Source organism: Candoia aspera, chromosome 1 (assembly GCF_035149785.1).
Source record: "Candoia aspera isolate rCanAsp1 chromosome 1, rCanAsp1.hap2, whole genome shotgun sequence".
NCBI classification, from domain to species: Eukaryota; Metazoa; Chordata; class Lepidosauria; order Squamata; family Boidae; genus Candoia; species Candoia aspera.
The window spans coordinates 45,945,024-45,969,790 of NC_086153.1; the positions used below are offsets into that span (position 1 = coordinate 45,945,024).

At 40.0% G+C, this 24,767-nt stretch overlaps 1 protein-coding gene across 3 annotated transcripts in view; it reads left to right on the forward strand.

Moving 5' to 3' along the window:
* Positions 1 to 24,767, forward strand: part of HHAT (hedgehog acyltransferase) — a 161,290-nt gene that overhangs the window by 679 nt on the left and 135,844 nt on the right. For all 3 annotated transcript variants that reach the window (XM_063303092.1, XM_063303099.1, XM_063303106.1), the window contains exons 2-5: positions 804 to 955; positions 9,827 to 9,888; positions 15,672 to 15,785; positions 21,557 to 21,751. In XM_063303092.1, the coding sequence (XP_063159162.1) occupies positions 847 to 955; positions 9,827 to 9,888; positions 15,672 to 15,785; positions 21,557 to 21,751 (480 nt within the window). In that variant the 5' untranslated portion in view covers positions 804 to 846. The remainder of the gene's footprint in view (positions 1 to 803; positions 956 to 9,826; positions 9,889 to 15,671; positions 15,786 to 21,556; positions 21,752 to 24,767) is intronic.

Here is a 24,767-nt window from a genome sequence, read left to right on the forward strand (position 1 = left end):
TTAACTCTATAGGGTAGGGATGTGGAACCTATGACCTTCCTGAAGTTGCTGAATCACCAGTAGCCTTAGCCAACATGATTGATGATCAAGGATGCTGAGGGCTGAGGTCCAGTAGTAGCTAGGATGCCATGCTTCCCCATTCCTGCCATAGGACCCACTCCTTAGTTGTGATCCAGCAACTAGGAACATACTATTATACATTCCTGTGCCTCTCCCCCATTTGTTGCATTCATAAATTTCCTCTTTCTCCAAATGGGGAAACTGGTTTCTTAGCTGTCGTTCAGACACAAGAAGCTGCCGTATATCAAATCAGACCATGATTCTGTCTTCTTCACTGATGTGTATTCACAGTGGCCATGTTGGCTTTTCACAGTTCCAGACAGTTCTAGGAAATGCCAGATTGTTCTGCTTCTACTTTGCCCATTCAGGAATGGGAAATCAAAGCAGAAGAAATGTTCGAGGGTGGGAGCCTGATTTTGGCCTGGAATTTGGGTTGGAGTGAAAAAGGAAGTCTGTTATCTTTTGTAGATTTTTTGTCTGTCTATCTTTGTTATACAGTATGTACATGCCTTCTATTTTTACTCTCCAACATCTCATCTTAGATACTTAGAAACGCAAAGTAACAAACCCTAACTATAACCCTAAGCTCTTCCCCTTCCATCCTTCTTTGTCTACAAGATGAAGGAAAGGAGAAAAAAATTCCAAAAATAAATGTTGAAATCCTTCCTCAAATTTCTGTGGTCTTATACTGTTCTGATGTTTCCATACGGGACTAACTAAACATATTATCTCATTGTTTGTAGGTGTATTACTAGGATGTCCTCCTAAGTGTTGAGAAGCCTAACAATGTTCTTCCAGTCAGAGATTTTGCCTAGATGGGAACTGTATCTTTACTTGTTTCTTTCTTTTGGCTTTCATTTTTATTCTTTCTATGAAGTCTTCCAAACTTCTCAAGGTAAGTCTCAGCTGCAGGCCCATTATCTTAAATATTATCTTTTGCTTTTGTAGTTCTCAGTAAACTGAAGTAAAAAAATATGACAAAGCTAACTGCTTTCCTACAGTCCCAAGGAGGGTATTGCACTGAGTCATTTTGCTTGTGCATATGCTTTTTTGTGTGAGCAAAGAGCTCCAGAGAAGTCCTTGTGGAACAGGGTATAAGTTAAGTGCCTTCTTTTAATTCAAGGCCTGTGCTTTACCTAGGAAGAAACCACTAGAAATGATAATTTGACACTTTTTATCTGAAAGAGGCAAAACTGATCTGAATAGTGGCTTTTGAATGTATTTTTGAGGGAAGGACAATGAAAATGCATTTTTCCTTTTAAAAAATTATCCTATAGAATATTTTTCTTGTGTAGTGGAAAGTTTTGTACAGTATGGCCAATGTTTAATGCATTTTCTTAACAGAGAAAGGTGCTGATAAAGCCAACAGCTTTTAAAATAAACATATTTTAAGACTGAAAGCCAAAGTGGATTATTGAGGGAGAGTAGATACGTTTTTAAATAGTAAAGTGTTTGTGGGGAGATGAGACTCATTCTGATCAGAGCGATGCTGTCTTTTGGAGTAGTCTATTGTATCCCTGTCTCATATGCCTCCTCTCTAACCTGAATTTCTCCTGCTCACTCCAAGCTACTCTTTTTGGACTGAGGAGAAGCGGGGAAATAAGTTACTTTTATAGTCATGCTGCTCTTATAAAAAACTAAACCCAACCAACAGATTGAACTAAAGAACCAATTAAAGAAGGCTCTTTAAGAAGAATGGAAAAAAGGGTATTTCCCTTTTAATAAATATATCTGTGGGCTGGGTTCACATTGCATGCTGCTAAAGTGCAAACTTCCAGATCACATGGCTTAATGTGTGACTCTAAAGCTTTCTTTTGTTTCCCACCCAAAAATATTGCGTATTGTTTGTGTAGAGTTGCATTATGCAAATTGCTAAATTTAATTAGTCTAAAAGCAGGTGATAAACCAAACTATCTTTATATAAACCATTTGAGCACAGATTGAAATCTATACAGGGGTCAAGATTTCATCTGGCAGGTGCTACCTACATTTAATTGTGATTTTGCATAAATCACAGCTGTTGAAACATTTGTGTTCTTTATTATTGTAGGGTAGAATAACAGAATCTTGAAAGCCAGCCAGAGTTTTTCTTTGTCCCATCTTAGACCAAACAAAATCAAGGCAAGGTTATTTTGAGTTTCCTTCTACTTTCTCAGGTCTAAGTTCTCTTTTCTCCTCCATTAATGATGTATTGCTCCCTTCTCCCTCCCCAAAGCCAGGTCGGTATTTTTTTAAAGCTTGGACCAAAGTCATGATGAAAGAGGATGTTGTTTTTACTTACTTATGAAAGGCATGGAGGGTAAGTCCTGCACGTATCTCTGAGGAGAGAGTGCTTTACAAAACGAGCTAGCCCAGAGAAGGCCTGTTATCTCATCTACATCCTACTTACTTATGGGGAGGGGGAATTCTTAGTGGGCCCATTCTAGATGCTCTGGATTTGCTTCTGGCAAGATATTGCTTGATACAGCCCAGTGCTCTTCTGTGAAGTACTTTGAGGGTAACAACCAGTGCTCTGAAGTAAGCCGGGAAGCCTACCGGAACCAGTAGAATGATTTTAAAATAAATGGTCTTCTGCACAGTACGGTTGTCCCACCAATAGTCTAGTCACCATGTTTTGTATCGACTGTAGTTTCTAGGTCATCTCCAAAGACAGCCCCAATACGTATATTGTATTATGGTAGTTCAGTTGCGTGGTGATTAGGATACGAGTTAGTGTTGCCAGCATATCCTGGCCCAAGTAGGGCCACAAGCGGCACATCAGCTGAAGCAGGACAAAGCCCCCCTGGCCACAGCTCCCAACTGCAGCTTCATTTGGAGCCAAGAGTGTGGGGATCCTCCTGGGCACAAACCACCTTTAATTCATTCAAGTAGTCTTAGTCAATGGTTGCTAGTTCTCTGTTACAGTCTTACATTTATCAGCTTAACTGATGGCTTCATTATCTTTTTAATTAAGTACATTTTGAAAGATGCTTCATCAATCTCTGCTTCAGATTGTGCTCTCCTGACCTGATGCTGTCACAAAGTCTTGGGACTAGAACTCCCAGAATTCCAAGCCAGCAAGTCTATCATTGAGATGCTTTTTTAAAGAATTGTTGCTCCAATTGGTTCTGCCATGATTCTATTTCTCTGAATGTAATATTCATCTTCAATGACTTTCTGCTTTAGCAGCTAGCACACAAAGCCAAACCCATAGTAAGTTAATATTTCCTAGTATTCTTAAATTATTTTAAGTACTTTTTATTACTTTATTACTTAAATTAGCTAGACCATTACTTGGCATTTCTTCAGCCTTAAATTGCTCATATTTACTCTTTAATCACCATTCACCATCCCTGGATAAAAATCACCATTCTCGGGGGACACAGCTGACCTAAATTTCCTCTAGTGCAACCTAATTATTAACTCACACATCCTTGTTTTTAAAAGCCCTGCTACAGTAAGTGGCTGCAGCAGATGTAGCCAGGAGAATAAAAGTAAGGTGTGTTTGTGGGGGAATGCCTGCCCTGTGAGCACAAGGGGAACTCCAGCTCATAAATAAAATAAATGAAAAGGGAAGAAATGCTTGAGGAGACAGGCATGTTATGGGTCTGCAAAAGTTTAGCAACAGGCTAAGGAAGCTGGATGAGTCTCTTTTTTTGATCTTGCACATCTCAATAGGGCTATGTAGGGACTGCCCAACCCATTTTGTAGCTGGATACTGAGCTCTAGAAATAGTCTGACCTGCTTCATGTCAGCCTGGAGGTAGTCTATTCTGACTTGTTCTCAATTCATCACCTCCCATTGCCACTATTTAAAAATAAATAGTTGTGTATGACCTATTTAATGTCTTGTCACATGTACAACTCTTTGCCTAACTAGAAGTCATGGGTTTGCACAGTGAGCTCTTAGCTCTCAGAAGAATCTGAGACTGATGATCTGAGAGAAGCAGAACTGTTGACTGACGGTATTTGGGAACAGAATATTATCACACTCCCAGGATAACAGCTTATTTGTTGTCATGGAGGTTTAGAGTCTTGGGAAAGGAAGGTGTCACACTAAAAGAGAGGAAAATGGTCCCCTTATCGCAATGTTTCTCAACCTCGGGAAGGTTAAGATGTGTGGACTTCAACTCCCAGAATTCCACAGCCAGTCATGCTGCCTGGGGAATTCTGGGAGTTGAAGCTCACACATCTCTAACTTGCCGAGGTTCAGAAACACTGCTTTATAGAATGATTTGCCCAGGCCTAGTTCCAATTGCAGTTCAAACTGATAATTTAGAAGCAAGATGTGACTAACTTTATTATGGTCTTAGAACAGCAAGTAGATATAAGATTCTCTGTAATTCATATGTGCAACAGCAAAGGAAGATCCAAAAAGCAACATAAAATAATCTGTATAAGAATAAATGAGTTTGTGATGATTGTGTAGGCTGGCATATCTGGTGGAAGGATATCTTATTTCATGCTTTGACTGGTTGATTTAATTGATTAGGTGCCATCAGATTGTCTTGATTCTTAGCCACATATCTGGGAAAATGTCATCTGTTGTGGTGCTCATGGGCAACAGTGAGGTACAGAAGTATATCTCTGAGGTCCTGGAAGCCAATTTAGATAGTGAATTAAGAAGGTAAAATCTAGAACTTTCAAGTTAAGCTTTCTCTAAAAAGACTAAAAATTGTGAAGATTTTTTTTAAAATTACCCCTTTGGTAACTTCTGTGTAATATGTAGTACATTCTTCCCCAAACTGGGCTTCAACTCTTAGAATTCCTCAACCATTATGGCTGTTTCTGAAACTTCTAGAAATTAGTTCACATATTTGGAGGTTACCCCACTTGAAAAGGTTGGGGTAGCATAATAAGAGGTATCTGCCACTGCGTCATATAATTCAGAATATACCTTCCTACTTCAACAACATCTCAGCTACCTAAAGATCCTCTTTGCATAACCTGTGACAGGTTTGAATAGCTGCACAGTGTAAGTTGCCCCTTTACCTGCAGCCCCTTTTCCTGGAGTCCCAGAGACCCTGAGGTCATGTTGCAAAAAGATTGATTAAAAGTACTGAAAATTGGCAGTGCAGGTTTCTGCCAATTTTCAGTGAGAAATCAAGGAAAAATGGCGTACAAGCCTTGGATTGGCTTAATGCTCCTAGAATTCCTGTCCCTTTAATGGAGAAAATAGAAGTAGAAAATTCTTTCCTGAGTCAGATATCACTATGCTACTGCCCTGTCCCTTAAGGCCCTTGGTTGCTGAAGAACAGAACAAAAACTTTGCATGTTTCTATTTAATGATCAGACACGTATATTGTCACTTACCAGTTCAGTAACCTGAGATGTGTGCTAATTCTTTAATGTATATGTTTTCTCCTCTGGGTGGCTTTTTTAGAGTCAGAATTGGGTGGCTGAATGTGTCTGAAATAATCTTAGTTGTACATTATATGTAAAAGAATAAATGTTATCTGTATCTGATTTAATATATTATGGCTAGGGGTTTGGGCCAGTTACTTACGCTCACTCCAACCCACCTCTCATGGTTGTGATGGTAAGGAAAATAGGAGGAGGGAGTGTTATGTATGCCACCCTGAGCTCTTAAATAAAATATAGGATATGAATCTAACAAATATATAAAATTACCACTGTAAAGTGACTCTTGCTGCTCTTCATTTTTCCACTAGGAGGAGATAGCAAAACAGTTTTTAGAATGTTGAAATAATAAGTAATGTAACAAGTAACAAGATGGTTTATATAAACAATTATCATCAGGATGTTACATGTTTTAACCTCTAACAATCTATCTTTATGTGCAGAAAACAAAATAAAGGTAATAATGATATCCTTCATTATTTAAATATCCTCATATTTAAACTGAGACCTCAGTCATCACAAGAAATTTGTAATTTGTTGGAACAGATTGAATTTAAGACTGGTTTTGAGTAATCTGAAACTCAACATAAGTCTTCAACAATAATATTTCTAGCATCAGAAGGATTCTATTATTGCTGCTGTCTTAAAAATTACCAGGCGTGGACTTTGATAATAGCAATGCAATTTTGTTCCAGGATAGTTCATAATGTTGAATGGACCTTTCCAGATGCACAGTTCAAGAATGTTTATACTGAATGAGCAGTTATAAGTAGCTTCTTGAAAATGGTGCTTAGTAGGCATAGTAGAAAATACTAAAAAAAAGTAAACAGTCTGTGGATGACTATGTAGTAGAATTTTGTCTCAGCAACACATTTGGAGAACGGTTAATTTAGCAGATAGACATTAGTTGTTTCTTTCCTCAGCCTATCCTAGGATTGGTGGCACCCATAAAATATCATAAATGCCTGTCCTTATGATTCTTATTGCTGATGTTAATGTTCTCAGATATTTATGCTCATTTTTCAGCACTGTACTGTTTATGAAGGCATTGTCTTCAAAACAGATCATTCTGTAATAATCTTTATGAGCATATCTGAAGTGGCAACAGAATCTATACAGAGAGGTTTTCAAAAAACATTCTCCCCAGCATTGCAAATTCGAACTATCTGGATTCAAAGAGAGAAAGAAGATTTAGAACATGTGTGGATGCTGTTGGCGCTGTTTAAATCAAATGCATCTGCAGCTGTATAGTCCTAGTGTAGAATCCACATTTCTAGATTAGATATTAGGATGGGCACTTTTTATTGTAATTATTTAATTCCTGGAACCTAGAAATGTTTCAAAATTCTAATCATGCTAGCTAGATCTAATTGCCAAATAAGGGAAACAATATTATGTCTCCTGCGATAGAGAGGAGGAGGCATATTAAGCTTTTTACACACCAGCCAACATCTACACACAATTTAGAAAATTACCAGTAATTTTGGTGGAGTTTGAATGGAAGTCATCTTCCTCTCTGTCATGTTGCATAGCAAATTGGTAGGTCAGTGTTTTGTAAGATGAAATGACTTGGAGTCTTTATTTGACTTTATGTGCTTTTATCCCTCTCATTTTCCTGATGATGATTTATTTCACATAACAAGCACCCTGCTGCAATTTTCAACTAGGAATGGCTATGAAAGAAACTTACAATTAACAATTAAATCCAGACAAAAGGATGTATAATTAGAGATACTGATCTTTAGTAATTGGTGCTATGAACTTGGTCTTCCGCTCTCCTCTCCAAAGATAGATTTCCAGATACTGGTATTAATCCTTTAACTCCCTAAGTAGCCTGGGGGCAGTTAACTTGCAGGATTGTTTCCTTCTGCCATTTTTTTTATAATGGGTGTCCTCACTCATGGTTCTCCTTCAGATGCCCCCCTCCCCACAAAATAACTACAAGACAGAGATTCTTCTGAGTTGTTGCTCCACAATTGTGGAATGTCTTCCTCAGAGAGGCTTACCTGAAACCAACACTGTGGTCTGTGTAGCCTTTCCAACTTTAGATACGTTAGTTACACTTTTCAGATCATTAATTTACACTCAGCCTCTGATTTTATTTAGGTTTTATGTGCTTCTTGCCTGAGTTTGTTTTAGATTCAAACTTTTAAAAGTTTTCTACATTAAATAAGCAAATGCAAGTCAATGAAAGCAGTCTTTCTGTTGATTTGTGGTCTCTTTCAGTTCCTGAGTTAATCTGTACTACAGTGCATATGTAGACATCTTAGAAATCCCACTGGGCTTAATGATACTCATTCCCTGAAAAGGGTTTCAATCTTGTTTGAGGTTGCAGATCAGCCTTCCTAAGCCTGATGTCTTTGAGATGATCATGCTGGTTTGGGACTGTGGGAATTGTAAACTGCAGATTAATGAAGGTTGTTCTTAGATGTTCTTTCTAGTTGGGAAAAATGTGCTGCAGAAATGCAGAACAAAATAGTAATCCTTAAACTGATCTGTCAGGGGGTTGTCCCATCTCTGTTGGAATATACTCCATGAAGGTCATCGTGTCCCTTGGTAACTGGAATCAGTTGAATTTCAAGCACACATTCAATAGTATTTGAAGCCTTTGCTTAATTAATCCAGTCAGTGGCTGGAATACTAGGCAGAAACGGCCATTCATGTTTCAGAGTCAGCCTGATAAAATTTTGCATGCTGTAAATAATCCCAAAGGTAAATAATTTCATTTTCATTTTATGGTTTTTACTTTTAAAATGTAAGCTGCCCAGGGTCATCTGGGAGTCGGGCTGCCTCTACATCCAAATGAAATTAATTAATTAATTAAAGTTCAGTATTTTTGGAATAAAATATGTCTGATTCTGCATCTTTTAGTTGTTTTCTGCGAGACAGTGGCTCTGGATCAAGAGAGGCTGCTGGGTAACCAAGCTAAAAAAAAGAAAAGAAAAACATTCTCAGAGAAGATGATGTCCTGCCCCTAAAATTTATTTTGGGCATCAAAAAGTAAGAGAGAAAACTCATTCTTTTGAGAGATGAATTTCTTCAGGTAGATATTAAGAATCCACTCAGAAAACCAAAGGTGATAAATCAAGAGTTTAGCTCCTCATTTTGAAAGCTGCTTTCCTTCTAAGCTATGCTTATGCTTATGGCTTGAACCTTTGAGGCTTCTCTGGTCAGACCCCAAAATGGAAATTTATTGGTTTTTGTTAAGGAGTAATTGCTGGAAAGAATCTATTTAATACCCAAAGATTAGACATAGGAAATGTTTGTAAAGCATTTATTACGTTCCCTTTTCTAGCTGACTCTGTTGGTATTTAGTGGTCAGTAGCTGTAGGCAATAGAAATGTATATATACAGTTATTAGAATTATTGATCAATTAAGCAATTATTAGCTGATTTGCTTTTTAGCTGATTAAATTTGAATAAAGTTCCATATAAGAGAGAAATAAATAAAATGCCTTCTCTGCAGTAGCTCCTGCCCTGTGGAACATGCTGCCCCTGGAGGTGAGGTTGGCCCCATTGCTCCTGACCTTCCGGAGGAACCTGAAGACTTGGCTCTGCCGTCTTGCTTGGGGCGGAGAAGGGAGTAGCTCCGCGTGGGGATGGCTGGCATCCTAGAGCGCTCCTTGCATACATGGTCCATGTTATATCTTCCCACTTGGACTTTATTTTTACTCCTATCTTCATAGTTTTTATTAATGGTGTTTATATTTTTATATGTTGTATTTATTTATTTATTAATTGATTACTCTTGTTGTAAACCGCCCAGAGTCCCTCTGGTGAGAGGAGATGGGTGGTGAAAAATTTGATAAATAAATAAATGAAATGAAATGAAATATAATAAACATTATTACAAGATGCTGTACTGCAGATTGTCACCTTTCTTTTTAACTTACTTTTTGCTTAATATGTTTATGTGGAGCCTTCATGCAACTGATACTCGTTCTTCTTAGAACAGTCCTGATGTCATTTAAAAAAGTCTCATTCATATTATACTGTTGCTGCTGGGTGTGAACTTTTAAAGGTAGAGCATTCTGAGGAGTGATGGCTAACTTGCTTATATTACAAGGCTACAGAAGATGGAATTTTAGTAAATGAGAGTTGTTGCAGTTCTCAACATAGAAAAATTTCTCTTTGTTCAGATTTTCCCTTCTCTACAAATTGGAAACTGTACTTTCTGTGTGACATCTTGATAAAACTGGACAGGTTGTGAGGGTCAGAGATCTCATCTAACAGTTCACAATTTCTAATATATTAATGTATTCTGTAATAACTTTTACTTCCCTTAGAAAAGAGACTTGCTATCCTTAGTAGGGTTTCATTCCTAATACCAGTACTTGGAATTTAGTTTTTCTTATGTCTCCTCTCTGTAAAAGGAGCTAATAGTATTGTGCTATTGTTGTTTGACTAAAGATTTCTTATTTCTCCAGAATATGAGGAAGAACTTGATAGAGAATTTGAACTGGAGAAAAATACACTGGGGTTGAGGAAGGTAAGGTCAATGAGATTACTTATTAGTTTGAATATGCATTGAAATGTGACGGAGATTGAATGACAGTAAGCCGTGCTTAGCTTTGAGGCCTAGTGTATTAAATTGTGTTCAGGATGAAGGTAGAGCATTTTGGTTCAAATTATCGTCAAACTTCTTTCCATCCAGTGCCAAATGGCTTGTCAGATTGTCATGATAGTACTTGTCAATTAAAATGGCCTGTAGTATGTCCTTGAAAGAGAAATAGAATTAGCACTATGTTAAATTTTGCATATTTGTTGCTGTGTAGCTGTGAGTGCATTGTTGTCTGCAGGGTGGGTCAAAAGAGGCGACATGGTGGTTGCAGCATCGTGAATGAAGCCCTGTCCTTTTGTACATGTATGCAACATTGATGTCATACAAAATGGATAGCCTGTTTTGACTCCCACTGTGGGTACTGATGCTCGAGAGTGCAAACAACTGCAGTTTTTGCAGACTGTTACAATTATTGCATACTACTTTCTTAATGTGAGCTAAAATTGTTAGGAAAGTAAAGTAAAGTTATTGTTTGTATTTTGGTGGGGTACCACAAATATTGAATATTTACTAGGCAAAAAAGTCTCAGATTGGATTTATTTTATATTGTGTTGCCTTATATCTGAAAACATACCCATACATTTGGGTGTTTGGGATACTTGAGGGATGGAGGAATGAAAAAGCCCCTGTGCCTGTGGAAACAGCCAGGTCTTTAAAGCTTTCTAAAAGGTGAGCAGAGTCAGGGCCATCCAAACCGTGAGCAGTATCATGTTCCAGAAGGCAAGTGCAGCTGTGGAAAAGGCGCACTTTCTGAATCCCGATCTCTGATTGATGGGACTTGGAACATGCTCATCCGGCCCAACCTAATGGGACAATGGGAGTAATGAGGTCCTTCAACTACCCTGGCCCCATGCTGTGTAAGGTTTTATAGGTAATAACCAGTACCTTGAATTGCACCCAGAGGCAAACTGAGAGCCAGTGCAGTTTATGCAGCAAAGTTATAACATGGCACAATGAGCCACATCCCTAATTTTCCATGCCACTGCATTCTGGACCAGTTGAAGCTTCTGGATGTTCTTCATGGGAAGCCCCATGTAGAGCACATTGCAGTAATCCACTCAAGAGGTAACCAAAGCACTGCCTCCTGATCCAGGAAGGGGATGCAATTAGTGCACAACATGAAGCTCTTCAAAGGTCCCCCTGGCCACGACTGTCACCTGCTCTTTGCACAGGAGCCATGAGTGAAAAAGGACCCCCAAATGACATACTGATTCTGTCTGGGGTAGCACAACCCCATCCAGAACAAATGATGGAAAATCACCAGGTCCAGGAGGACCTAATATGCAAAGCCACCCTGTCTTGCTAGGATTGAGCTGAAGCTTTTTCTTCCCCATCCATACTTGTTCTGCCTTCAGGTGCTGAGGCAGAACCTCCGCAGCATTGCTTGGCCAGCCAGGGGCAGAGATATACAGCTGAGCATCATCAGCATATTGGTAATACTTCACCCCATGCCGTTGAAATGACCTGACTTAGATGTTAGTGGAGAGAGAGTCGAGCCTGGAGGCACCCTACATAAGAAAGGCTGTGGGGCAAACCTTCCCCCCCTCCTCAACACAGCTTGGAACCAACCCCAGAGGAAGGGACGAACTAGCATAACATTGTGTCCCCAACTCCTAATCCCTGGAGCCAGTCCAGAAAGTTACCATGGTCAATGGTACTGAAGGCTGCTGAAAGGTCAAGGAGAGCAAGGGTGGATGCACTTCCCCCATCCTGCTCCCTCCAGAGATTATCAACAAGTGCAACCAATGCCATTTCAGTCCCATTTTTTAAAAAAAAAATCCAATTGTATCCGATTCTCGGAGACTGCCTGGACAAGTCCCTGCAATTTTCTTGGCAAGGTTTTTCAGAAGTGGTTTGCCATTGCCTCCTTCCTAGGGCTGAGAGAAAGTGACTGGCCTAAGGTTACCCAGCTGGCTTTGTGTCTAAGGCAGGACTAGAACTCACCATCTCCCAGTTCTAGCCTGGTGCCTTAACCACTACACCAAACTGGCTCTCTTTCAGTCCCATTCCCTAGCCTAAAACCCAGCTGGAAGGGGTCCAGATAACCCCCTTCATCTAGGGCCCTCTGAAGCTGCAACGCAATCACCTTCTCAAAAACCCTCTTTAAAAAGAGAAAAATGGAGACAGGGCATTGGTGCTTGTTTTCCTATCTGTTGCTTTCAAGTTACTGTTTCAGTTGGTATAGAATGACAAATAAAGCTATAAGATAACAAATCTCAAAAATATAATTACTATATGATTGACCACAATCACCTTAAATCAACTAAAGAAACTGTAAAGTCCTTTAAGGTATTTCTCCCTCATTCAGCTCAATCTATTTGTATTTTACCTGTTATGTAGCACACTCAATTCTTGCAAAATTGCAGAATGTGTGGCTTTAACTGAGTCCCAAGACTTGGTTAGTTATTTCAAACCCACCTGTGAACTTCATTCCATATTTCTGCAGCTCACACCTATGTATACTTTTCCTCTGAGTCTATTTTTCAGGCTTTCTTCTCTGTTCCAGTTGACTTTTTGGGCCATTCACTTGCTGTTTCTCTTCCTTTGGCTTCTGTGTTTACTGTGGCGTGCTGATTTCTCAAATGCCTATGCATTTCCAAGGCTCAGCATGTTTCTTGTTACAGTATTGAACTTTGTATATTTTTGTGCTCCTTCCTTTTTAGAAGCTGAATGGCACAGTACAGGTAGTCCTTGTTTAGTGACCACAAATGGGAACAGCAACTCAGTTGTTAAGCGACACAGTTGCTAAGTGAAACCACAACTGTGCTTACAATCTTACTTCTATCACCATCTTAACTGTGAATGGTCACTGTACAAGGCAGCTGCTAAACAAAGGACTACTTGTAATCATGGTCAGAAATTGTTAGGATTAGGATAGCTCAGCCAATGGTAATTAATGGTCTTTATGATAGCTTAGCTTGTGATCCTTCTGGCTACCTGCTTCCTTCTGATTGGTAGAGGGAATCATATACTTAAATGAAAATCCCATAGCATACACACATTTTGAATATAATATGAAAGGGCCATTAGGAGTTGGACATTAATTTTCTTTTCTCATATTACTGGACTGCAGGTGTTGAGAAGCCTAAAGCTACTTGTTGCATTAGAGATTTTCTGGTAGTATATATTGAGTTTAAAGCAAGAAAGCAGTTCTTGGGGCATATATTTGAAATCTGTATCATGCTCCTCAAGGAATGGAAGCATAAACGCAGACAGTGATGGTTGTCTGCTTTCTGTTCTAATTTGGAAATTCTTTTTGATCAACACTGTGCAAAGGATGTATTGTTCTTGGCAGGTTTCCTGTGAATAGATTCCAAAAGTGAATGCTGCCTTGCACAGTGCAAGGGAGACATCAGAAGACAAAAAGCAATCGTTTTGTTTATTTACTGCATGTTATCTACTGCCTTTCTGTCGAGAGTCTGCAATTTGAAATAGTGACTTACAATAAAATGGGGGCCTAAAGAAGAAAAAAGATAAGTAAATGCAGCTACTAAATGGCAGTTTGTCATAGCTAAACTAATAAAAGGTTTTGCTCCCCTCTCTGATGCAATATTCTGGAAAGGCTACTCATGGAGACAATTTCACCAGCGGAATGGCAATTAGTTGAAGTCATCATTTTGGAAGGGGCCCATTTACTGTTTTTTTTTTTTTTTGCTCTCTTTCTGCTTTGTCCATTAAATGCATAAATTGTCTTGTTTATATACTAAATATATAAATGCACTGAACATCTCTTTTTAAGTAGCAGCCACAGTGGCTTGGCAAGGGAGATTTTCTGGGAAAGTCAGAGTGAGGATAGCCATTGGTGTCAGCAGCAGCTTCTGTCCAGAGCTGAATAACATCTTTTGGGAAGGGCCATTCTCACATCATCTCCCTCCTCCTGCCTAGGTGATAATGTTTGTGTGAAAATCTGGACAAAGGGGTAGTGGTGGGCAGCTCTTTCCCTTGTTAAGTTGTATCATGACATCACACAACAGCCAGTGGTCCATGGATGCAGCACAATTGACTGGGATGTATAACTGATTGCGGTGGGAGCTGAGCTCCCTGTGCAAAAGCTTCCATGTGACCTGGGACCCTGGCTTCCCCCAGATGTGGAAGCCTCTATGGGAATAGGAACGTTCCCTGCTGCTGGCAGCCACCTCTGGAAACAAAAATACATACAGCACAGCACAAAATCCAAAGAAACTGTACAACAATATAGCCAACTCTTCTTAATGGCTATGAGACCTGGGCTGCTAGATTCTGAGACTAAAATACAGATGTTTTGACCATTATTGTCTACATCACATCCTTGTGGGACTGCCTCTCCCCAGTGATTTCTGCCCATCCCATCAGGTCCAGTGGAGTGGGCGTGCTTCAGGTCCCCTTGGTGAGGCAATGTCACCTGGTGGGTCCCAGGAAGGGTGCCTGCCCTATGGAACAGCCTCCTCCCAATAGACCCCAATCTTACTAGCCTTTCAAAAGGCCATGAAGTCCTGATTCTTCCTCCAGGAATTGGGACGATAGACAGACAGACAGACAGACAGACAGACAGACAGATCGATCCTTGGTATCAGATTTCCAGTAATGATGTGATATGAAGAAGTCTGCAGGAACTGTAAAGTAGTGGACACCTTGGACTTAAAAAATATCAGGCAATGGAAGTGGATCAACCATGTGAGAGTGCCTGACAACCAGCCACCAAAGCTGGCTTTCACCAACATCATTGAACCTATGTGGAAATGCCCCTGTGGTGAGCTTTGTATTACTGTGAAAAGACTCGTTCAGAAAGAAGCAGGAGACATACTGAAGCCCCAAAAACTAGAGTATAGCAGAAACTGGCAAGTTCATTGAGCTACAGTTCTCTCGACTGCATATAGTGGAAATAAATAAGAAAATAAATGAATGCAGCTCCCACACTGTGAAGTGCTCATATCTGAGTGCACAATGTAGTGGCAATAAGCAAGCAAGGAAGCTGGCAGCCAGACTATAACTATAGAGATTGACTCTTCAGTGCCATCACTAGTATGTTGTGTTATACTACCACATTTTCTGTTAATGTCCAAGGTTTCTATAAAGTATTATATTGAATGATGTTGTTGTTGTTTTGTGCATTTGAGTCAGTCTTGACTCCTGGTGACTGCCTGGATTAGTCCCTGTAGTTTTCTTGACAAGAAGTGGTTTGCTGTTGCCTTCTAGACCGTCACTGAGAGAAATTGACTGGCCCAAAGTCATCAAGCTGGCTTTGTACTGAAGTTGGGAATATTGCTCATGGTCTCCTGGTTTCTAGCCTGCTGCCTTAACCCCTACACCAAGCTGGGTCTCATTGAAATCATCACTTACAGGCTATCTATGGAATGCTTGTAACTGAAAAACAAAGAAACAACTGAGTAAATGGGTAAAGGCTCATAGATCTCTCACTAACAGCCTAGCTAAGTCTTACTGTTGTGTTCTATGTAATAAACCCATTTGTGTTACCGTCCTGTATTTTTCCTGGTTCCCAGCATTAAATATTACAGTAATGTGGTATGAGCTTTTCCAATTTGGGTCTCTACAATGTGTACCCTTCATCTCCAGCTAATATGGCAACATGCTGAAGATGATAGGAATTTCAGTCCAAGGCATTAACAAAATGCTAGCCCAGGGAATTATGTCTTATACAGTATGTTCAGTTTCTTTATATGTTAGCATATTTCAAACCAGTTTAATGATGGTTTGGTTCCATTTATGCCTAGGATCCAGTTGATTTTGAATGGAGTTTTTGGATGGAATGGGGCAAAAGATATATACTGTGGCTTCTTTTTGGTCACTTGGTGGTATCACTAGTATCCAGCATTTACATGGAAAAGGTATGCTATTTTGAACTCATCTGTTTTCTACTGAAAGTATAATAATCTGTAACAATTTGCCAGTTTAGAGTATAAAATGCTTAAATAATATAGTTTGTTAGTTTTTGTTGTTGCTGTTGTATTTGTATCTTCCCTTCCTTCAGTGGTGCTTCAGCTTGGCAACAGTATGGAAGGTGGGATAAAGCTGAGACAGATGTTTCTTCTCCTTTTTACATTACTTATGTGAAAGGCCTTCTTGGGAGTACAGTATTGGCCCCTCCGAATGTTATGCTGCTTGTGTTCAGCAAAGATTGAAGGGGATCCAGCAATGCCTGTGGATACTCCACGGTGAAATCAGTAGCCCCAAACAGTTGAGGCTCATGATCATATGGAGAAACATCCAGGAGTGCAAACCTGAGACCCTTCACTCTTTCCTTCAGCACGCAGGACCCAGTAGCCCAGCCTTGTTGCCCTTGAATCACGCCGAGGCCTTTCACACTAGAAAATATGTGGAGGGGGTTACATTTTAAAGGGAAGACAATATGAGAAGGGTTTGACTGATATCCCTCATTTCTTCTCTCTCTCTCCCCAATTACTGTTTTTATTTGTATTATTTATTTGTTGGTAAAAATAAATGTGATATATGTAACATCACTGCACTGAGTTTCCCGTAGGCAGTAGCCATGATATTATAGTGTTTCTTAAAAGAAATGCTGTATTTTATTTGCATGGTATGTTGGTAGTATAGAAACAGAAACTGAGGTTTTTTTAGGAGGAAGCAAAAAATATTCTGTTAGAAAATGTGACATTCATAAAGGAATTTGTTAATTGCAGTTTGGTGGAGGAGGGCTTAATGATAATTTCAGTTTCATTTTATTTCTAATTACACTTTCCAGGATGGTCCTGTCATATGGGGTTGTGTATCTAATATTGTATTTGCCTGAAACAAAGATTGGATAGCAGAATCTCATATGAAGTGGGGCCATTACGTTCAATAAACCATACATGTGGTCCTTGCTTGACGACGCTAATTGGGGCTGGAATTTCCATTGCTAAGCAATACAGTTGTTAGGCGAAACATCACGTGACTGCACTGCTTAGCGGCAGCAGTTTTGGTAGTCCCAGTTGCAGTCATTAAGCCAGGACCTCACACTTGTCCTGCCCTGGTGCACTCGCCTCCACTTCAAGTCCCCACCCACCTATCTCTTCCCCATCTCTGCCCTTTGTGCTGCCCTGTACTCTGCTGTCCCTGCTGCTCTGCCACCTTGCACTCCTCCGCCCTTGCTGCCCTGTGCTCCACCACCCCTGCTACCCATGCCACCACAGTGCACTGCCACCCCTTCCACCATATGGTCCGCCCTGCACTCTGCCGCCCCGCCACCTGGCACTCCACTGTCCCTGCCACCCTGCGCTCTGCTGCCCTTGTCACCCCTGCCTTTGTGAGGGTTAGGGTTAGGGTTAGCACCTCATCAGCAGCAGGAGGAAGAGGGCAGGGATTTTATGGAGCGCAGAGTAGCATGGACAGTGGAGTGTGGGGCGGCAGGGGGAACAGGGTGGCAGGAGTGGCAGAGTGCAGGCCAGCTAAAAGGGCGGAGATGGGGGGAGATGGGCAAGTGGAGGGAGTCGAAGTGCACCCTGTGGCTGTAAGTGCGAGGGGGCTGCGAAGCACCCGAATGGTGATCACCTGACTGCGGGGGCACTGCAACAGCCATAACTTCAAGGACTGGGCATAAGTACCGTTCGTTCAGTGCTGATGTAACTTCAAACGGTTGCTGAACAAATGGTCATTAAGCAAGGACTATCTGCATTCTCTTTGACAGTGTAGGACAGCAATCTAAATATAATAAGTCTATCTGTGGACATTTTAAAAATACCTTGTGGACTCCTGGGGGGGAGTTACAAGTAATAGGTAAAATGTTACTGTAATTATAATGCTAACAATTTTGTACTTACCATTTTTCAAACAGAAATAATTGTTTTAGTTCATTGATTTGAAGCTAATATTGCCAAATTGATTTTTAAGTCAATAGTATATAGTAGTTCCTTTTGATCTTCTTAATTAAGCAAGACCTGCACATAGTTTTATCTGTTTTAATAAGAGCATTACTTTCATGTCATTGTGAAAGACAGAGTTCTTGTATTTCCTCAGTTTCATCTGAAAGGTTGTTTTTTTTGGTCCAAATGAATGGCCTCACTCGTACAAAATTGACTGTAGTGTTTTTGGTTCAGAGGATCTGTATTGGAAGGAAACACAGCTTCTACCTACAGTGTTTTTGCTTGTCCACAGCAGCATGTCGTATTATATTACAAACCTGATGTCGCAGAAGTATGGGAGATATTCCAGCTTTATGGCATAGAGTGTTTGGCTGATTCTCAGATTCCCGTTTAATCACACTGCTCTGTGGTTCTGGGCCCAAAACAGGGTAACATCATGTATGCTGGCCTGAGTAGGACACAAATATGATAAATAAGAGTGAGCTAATGAGGCAAGATTCTCTAGCGTTAAACCAACTATTTTTCTTTCCATTCCATGTTTTGGCATATTGTATAACCTACTAACGGAGATGTGTTGATGGCAATCATGGAATGCCTATGTAAGACATCAGACAGATTTGAAGGAAGATTTCAGAACCTTTCTTTAAAAAATCCATGAACCTGGAAGAAGGCCAGGTTTCCAAATATATAGCAGTCAATCTACTGTGAGTCCCCTGATTGCTCTATCTACTAGGGATAGCTATTTCTTAGGTTTCATCTTTTAGTTCTATCTCCCTGGCTTGTTGAAAGTGCTTGTGGGCCACTCCCATCTGACATGTTTGGTCTAAAGTAACTGTAGAGACATGCTAAAGTCCATATGGCCTTTTCTGATTGAAAGATCTTTGAACCCCTGTTACCTTCTTCCTTAGAATTTTAGGACTGAAAATAGGATTATTTCTTGTGGAAACTCAGACTTTTAGCTTTTACTCTTCACTCCCTCCTCTCTGTCTATTAATCTTGTGCCCTTTATATAGCACTTACTTCAGCTTAGATGTGCTTTCCATCCTGGGCATCTCATCCCACCATTTTTGGAAAATGGTAATTATCTTCAAGTTGTGCAGCAGTGGGAGTAAGCTGGCAGAGTCTCCTACGTCTTCCTTCATTGTTCACTTCTAATGAATTCCATGCTGAGCAGTACTGGATGGATGCTGTGCTATAAGATTATTAAAACTTGAGGGGGAAAATTATTGAACTATGGCAGTAAAAAAAGTCAAGAAAGAAAAAAGAAAGCTATGTATTCAATTTTAGATAGGAGATGAATTCATGAGGCCTAGGGGAGAACTTATTTTCATTTGTTCCCGAACAACAAGTTTCTTTGCTTTGCCTTTGCAGATATGTTTTTTCAGAAAAGCAAAGTTCTTCTTCCCACTTCAGATTTGCGTCAGATAATAATATGTTTATGCACATTGTTTGTCTAACATTTTCCAGTTGTTTTAAGAGTCTGCTGTAGAGTATTTTGTTCTATAGTTAGAATGGCTTCAATAATTCCTTCTGCCTTCAAAGACAGACACTTGGACAGGACAATTGATGAGCTTGAACAGGCAGTTGATGTACACTGAACAGTATCTGGAATGATACTCTTAGCTAAAGGTTCTCTTAGTGTCCCTTGACTCTTCTTGATGCCAGAGCTTTTCTAAGTACAGGAAAAAACTGTATGTGGTGGTGATAGGACAATCCTTAATTCAAAGATGAGTTAACTGTATATGAATATATATATATATATATATATATATATATATATATATATATGAATAATATATAAACTGTATATATTTTTATTTATTTGTCAGCTTGTATGTCACCTTAGTCATAGAGTGCCTTGAGGCAACTTACACAATAAGATTTAAACATCAAGTAAATAATAACTGAAAGCAAGCAAAACCATCCACAGAGCATATCATACACACTGGGGAAAGTAACAGTATAAACCCCCACAAACTATCATTGGGGAGTAGACCACTGCATCCCACCCCAGAATCTGATAAAAGAGCCAGGTTTTTACAGCTTTATGGAAGCCCAACAAGGTCAGGGCTATATGGATTTCAGGGGCATATTGATCCACAGGGCAGGTACAGCTACCCAGAAGATGTGTCTCCTTGGTCCCACAAGATTACAGTGCTTTAAACCTGGAGTATGCCAACTCTTCTAGAAATGTATCAGTCAGGCAGAAACAACAAGAGAAAAACAGTCCCATAGGCAACCAGGACCTGAGCCATGAAGGGTTTTATAGGTGACCACCTATAGGGTTTTATTGTTTCTATCTGGTAAGACTCAGAGTCTTTGATAATGTTTGATGGGACTTGACATATGAATGGCTAAGAACCTTCAGCCTCTTGTGGCGCAGAGTGGTAGGTGGCAGTATTGCAACCGAAAACTCTCCCCACAACCCGAGCTTGATCCCAGTGGAAGCTGGATTCTTGGGTATCCAGCTCAGGTCGACTCAGCCTTCCATCCTTCTGAGGTTGGTAAAATGAGTACCCAGCTTGCTGGGGAAGGTGATGACTGGGGAAGGCAATAGCAAACCACCCCGCTCTATAGTCTGCCAAGGAAACGTCATGAAAGCGCCATCCCCCCAAAGGATCAGACATGACTTGGTGCTTGCACAGGGGACCTTTCACCTTTCAAGAACCTTTGTATACTAGTTACATCGCAGTACTAATTCCGTTAAGTATCCAAGCATTTGGAATAGCAAAAAGGAAGGAGGAGTCATTCTGGTCGCTGTTTTCTGGCATCTGTTGATTAGAGATATGTTGTACTTCGGTTCCGAAGCTCCAAAGGTGCTTTGGAGCAGGCATGGGCAGCACACATGCTGCATCTATTGGTGCCACCTTAAAAAAGGCTGTCTTTTCCTATGTTCTCCTGGTTCTTCGCAGCAGGTGCAAGTATTTGTTCAGTGCCTCCCTAACTCAAGTGTGAAATTTCTTGGGATTGTGTAGCTATCGTTGGAGCACAGCAAAACACACAGCTTCTTTAAAGAGGTACCAACAAGTATGGAATATATATCCATGCCCACACTAAAGCAATTTTTTGGCTTTGGATCTGAAACACAGTACTTCCCTGGTATTGATGTCTGTGTAGAAGGCCAGAGCTGGTCTTCACTTCAGATATCATTAAGACATATGAAAGATAGGGCACCATACTGCATTAATCTGCAGTTGAAAAACTTGTTATGCCAGTCATACGTTCCCTCTGAAGGCCTATAGACTACTGAATGGCTAGAATTGGTAAGAGTAAGGTAGCAAGTTGGTTCACTGTCAGGATGGTAGCTAACATAATCATGTCTGAGTTAGAAAACACTATTTAAATACTTAATTCCATTTACTTTTAATAGTCTGTATAGATTCTTTTTCTCTCTGTGGATGATTACATAAATTGTGTTGCAGCTGGGGGGTGGGTTGATGTCTTAGCATCATATAAACCAGTGTTAAAGTATGGAACATGTAATATGCAGAATTTGTTTAATCTCAGGGAGCAAAAATATTAAAATAATCCTCAGATGTAAAATGTTGAATTTAGGTTTAAGTGATCTTGGTTCACATTACTGTTTAGTCATACATTACACTGGGTAATCAGGTCTTCTCAGCTTAAGATATTTCACAGAGTTGTTCTTAAGCTGGAACGTGTTGACCACTTCCCCCCCACATACACACACATACGGTATTCGAGCTCCTTTGAAAGTGTGGGATGTATAGGTGATAGATGAAATGTTCCTTTATTCATATATGACATTTTGTCATCCATTTTCTCTGATATTTCAGTACAAACCTTGGTTTCTGATGGTCTATGGAATTGCTGCTTGTTGGTTTCTGCTGGGGTCCAAAGGACTGACTATGATTTTTCTACATGTCAGTGTCTCGTATTTAGTAGCCCAATTGAAAAATCCAGTCCTTACATGGTTGACTTCCTTGCTACTCTTGTCAACTCTGCAACTATCTGCCATAGAAGAAGTGAAGGTAATTACATTTGTGGTATTATTTTGTGTATGTTTAAGTAAGTTACTTTGTAAAGGTTTGGGGTTTTGAAGAATTTAGAGAAATGACAGAGTATGTTATAGTATTCTTAGAATGTATCCTCCTTAGAGGATGTATATATGTGCGTTAATGAAGATAGAAAGTTTGATTTGTGTTTTCATGTGAATTGTTTTAGCTAATTTGGATTTCACCTTATTTTTACTTTACAAATGGAAAACAAAAACAAAGTTGCTAAAACCTGATAAATATTTTAAACACCAAAGCAAGAATTGGGTTGACTCCTTATGAGCTGCAGTGTAAACATAGAACAGTTTAAATACTGTAGAAAATTTACTCAAGAATAACTACTGTTATAAAACATAAGCATATATAAAATGTTCAACTGAAATACAGTGCCAGAAATCCTGATAGCTAAATTGCCTCCAACAGTCCATGAACAATGTCCACTGATTAAAGTTCAGACTTCTTGTCTGAGGCTGGTAGTAAAGCATAGTGTGAAGGAGATGAAGTGTTTCAAAATATCCTGTAGAAAAGTTGGCACAGAGTAGGCCAGATGGATTTCAAATGCTTCTGAAGTGGCAGCAATATGCCAGTTAATATATCTACTATTTTCAGTATGTAAATACAAATTACTGCAGTGCAGTTGGAAGCAACACTTCATCTGGATTTTTATATATGGTTATCTTTTGTAACAGTAGTCACTCTTAAACAGCATTCCTCGAAGTGTGGTCCGAGGATCCCTGGGGGTCCACCAAGATGCTCTTGGGTGTCCACGAAATCAAAATTATTTGCCAGCCTATGTTGAAAAATAATACAATTTTAAAATCCCATCAAACAATTGTGAGAAGCAGTAGTGGCAGCAAATGTGTCAATTTTAATTTTTAATACAGTAGATATTGGTAAATATCAATAAATATCCAAGCATGGCCTGGGAGAACAAAACGAAGCAGGACGTAGGCTGATAGAATTTTGCCAAGACAACTCACTCTGCATAACAAACACTCTCTTCCAACAACCTAAGAGACGGCTTTATACATGGACTTCACCAGATGGACAACACCGAAATCAGATTGGCTACATCCTTTGCAGCCAAAGGTGGCGGACATCTATACAGTCGATAAAAACAAGACCTGGAGCTGACTGTAGTTTAGATCACGAACTTCTTCTTGCACAATTTAGGATCAGACTAAAGAGATTAGGGAAGACCCACAGATCAGCTAGATATGAGCTCACTAATATTCCTAAGGAATATGCAGTGGAGGTGAAGAATAGATTTAAGGGACTGGACTTAGTAGATAGGGTCCCGGAAGAACTCTGGACAGAAGTTCGCAATGTTGTTCAGGAGGCGGCAACAAAATACATTCCAAAGAAAGAGAAAACCAAGAAGGCAAAATGGCTGTTTGCTGAGACACTAGAAGTAGCCCAAGAAAGAAGGAAAGCAAAAGGCAACAGCGATAGGGGGAGATATGCCCAATTAAATGCAAAATTCCAGAGGTTAGCCAGAAGAGATAAGGAATTATTTTTAAACAAGCAATGCGCGCAAGTGGAAGAAGACAGTAGAATAGAAAGGACAAGAGACCTCTTCCAGAAAATTAGAAACATTGGAGGTAAATTCCAGGCAAAAATGGGTATGATCAAAAACAAAATGGCAAGGACCTAACAGAAGAAGAAGAGATCAAGAAAAGGTGGCAAGAATATACAGAAGACCCGTATAGGAAGGCTAACAATATCGGGGATAGCTTTGACGGTGTGGTCAGTGAGCTAGAGCCAGACATCCTGAAGAGTGAGGTTGAATGGGCCTTAAGAAGCATTGCTAATAACAAGGCAGCAGGAGACGACGGCATCCCAGCTGAACTGTTCAAAATCTTGCGAGATGATGCTGTCAAGGTAATGCATGCTATATGCCAGCAAATTTGGAAAACGCAAGAATGGCCATCAGATTGGAAAAAAGCAACTTATATCCCTATACCAAAAAAGGGAAACACTAAAGAATGTTCAAACTACCGAACAGTGGTACTCATTTCACATGCCAGTAAGGCAATGCTCAAGATCCTGCAAGGTAGACTTCAGCAATTCATGGAGTGAGAATTGCCAGATGTACAAGCTGGGTTTAGAAAAGGCAGAGGAACTAGGACAAAATTGCCAATATCCGCTGGATAATGGAAAAAGCCAGGGAGTTTCAGAAAAACATCTATTTCTGTTTCATTGACTATTCTAAAGCCTTTGACTGTGTGGACCATAACAAATTGTGGCAAGTTCTTAGTGGTATGGGGATACCAAGTCATCTTGTATGCCTCCTGAGAAATCTGTATAACGACCAAGTAGCAACAGTAAGAACAGACCACGGAACAACAGACTGGATTAAGATTGGGAAAGGAGTACAGCAGGGCTGTATACTCTCACCCTACCTATTCAACTTGTACACAGAACACATCATGAGACAAGTTGGGCTTGAGGAATCCAAGGCTGGAGTTAAAATCGCTGGAGGAAACATTAGCAATCTCAGATATGCAGTTGATACCACTTTGATGGCTGAAAGTGAAGAAGAACTGAGGAGCCTTATGATGACGGTGAAAGAAGAAAGTGCAAAAGCTGACTTGCAGCTAAACCTCAAAAAAACCAAGATTATGGCAACTGGCTTGATTGATAACTGGCAAATAGAGGGAGAAAATGTAGAAGCAGTGAAAGACTTTGTATTTCTAGGTGCGAAGATTACTGCAGATGCTGACTGCAGTCAGGAAATCAGAAGACACTTAATCCTTGGGAGAAGAGCAATGACCAATTTCGATAAAATAGTTAAGAGCAGAGACATCACACTGACAACAAAAGTCCGCATAGTTAAAGCAATGGTATTCCCCGTAGTAACATATGGCTGCGAAAGCTGGACCATAAGGAAGGCTGAGAGAAGGAAGATCGATGCTTTTGAACTGTGGTGTTGGAGGAAAATTCTGAGAGTGGCTTGGACTGCAAGAAGATCAAACCAGTCCATACTCCAGGA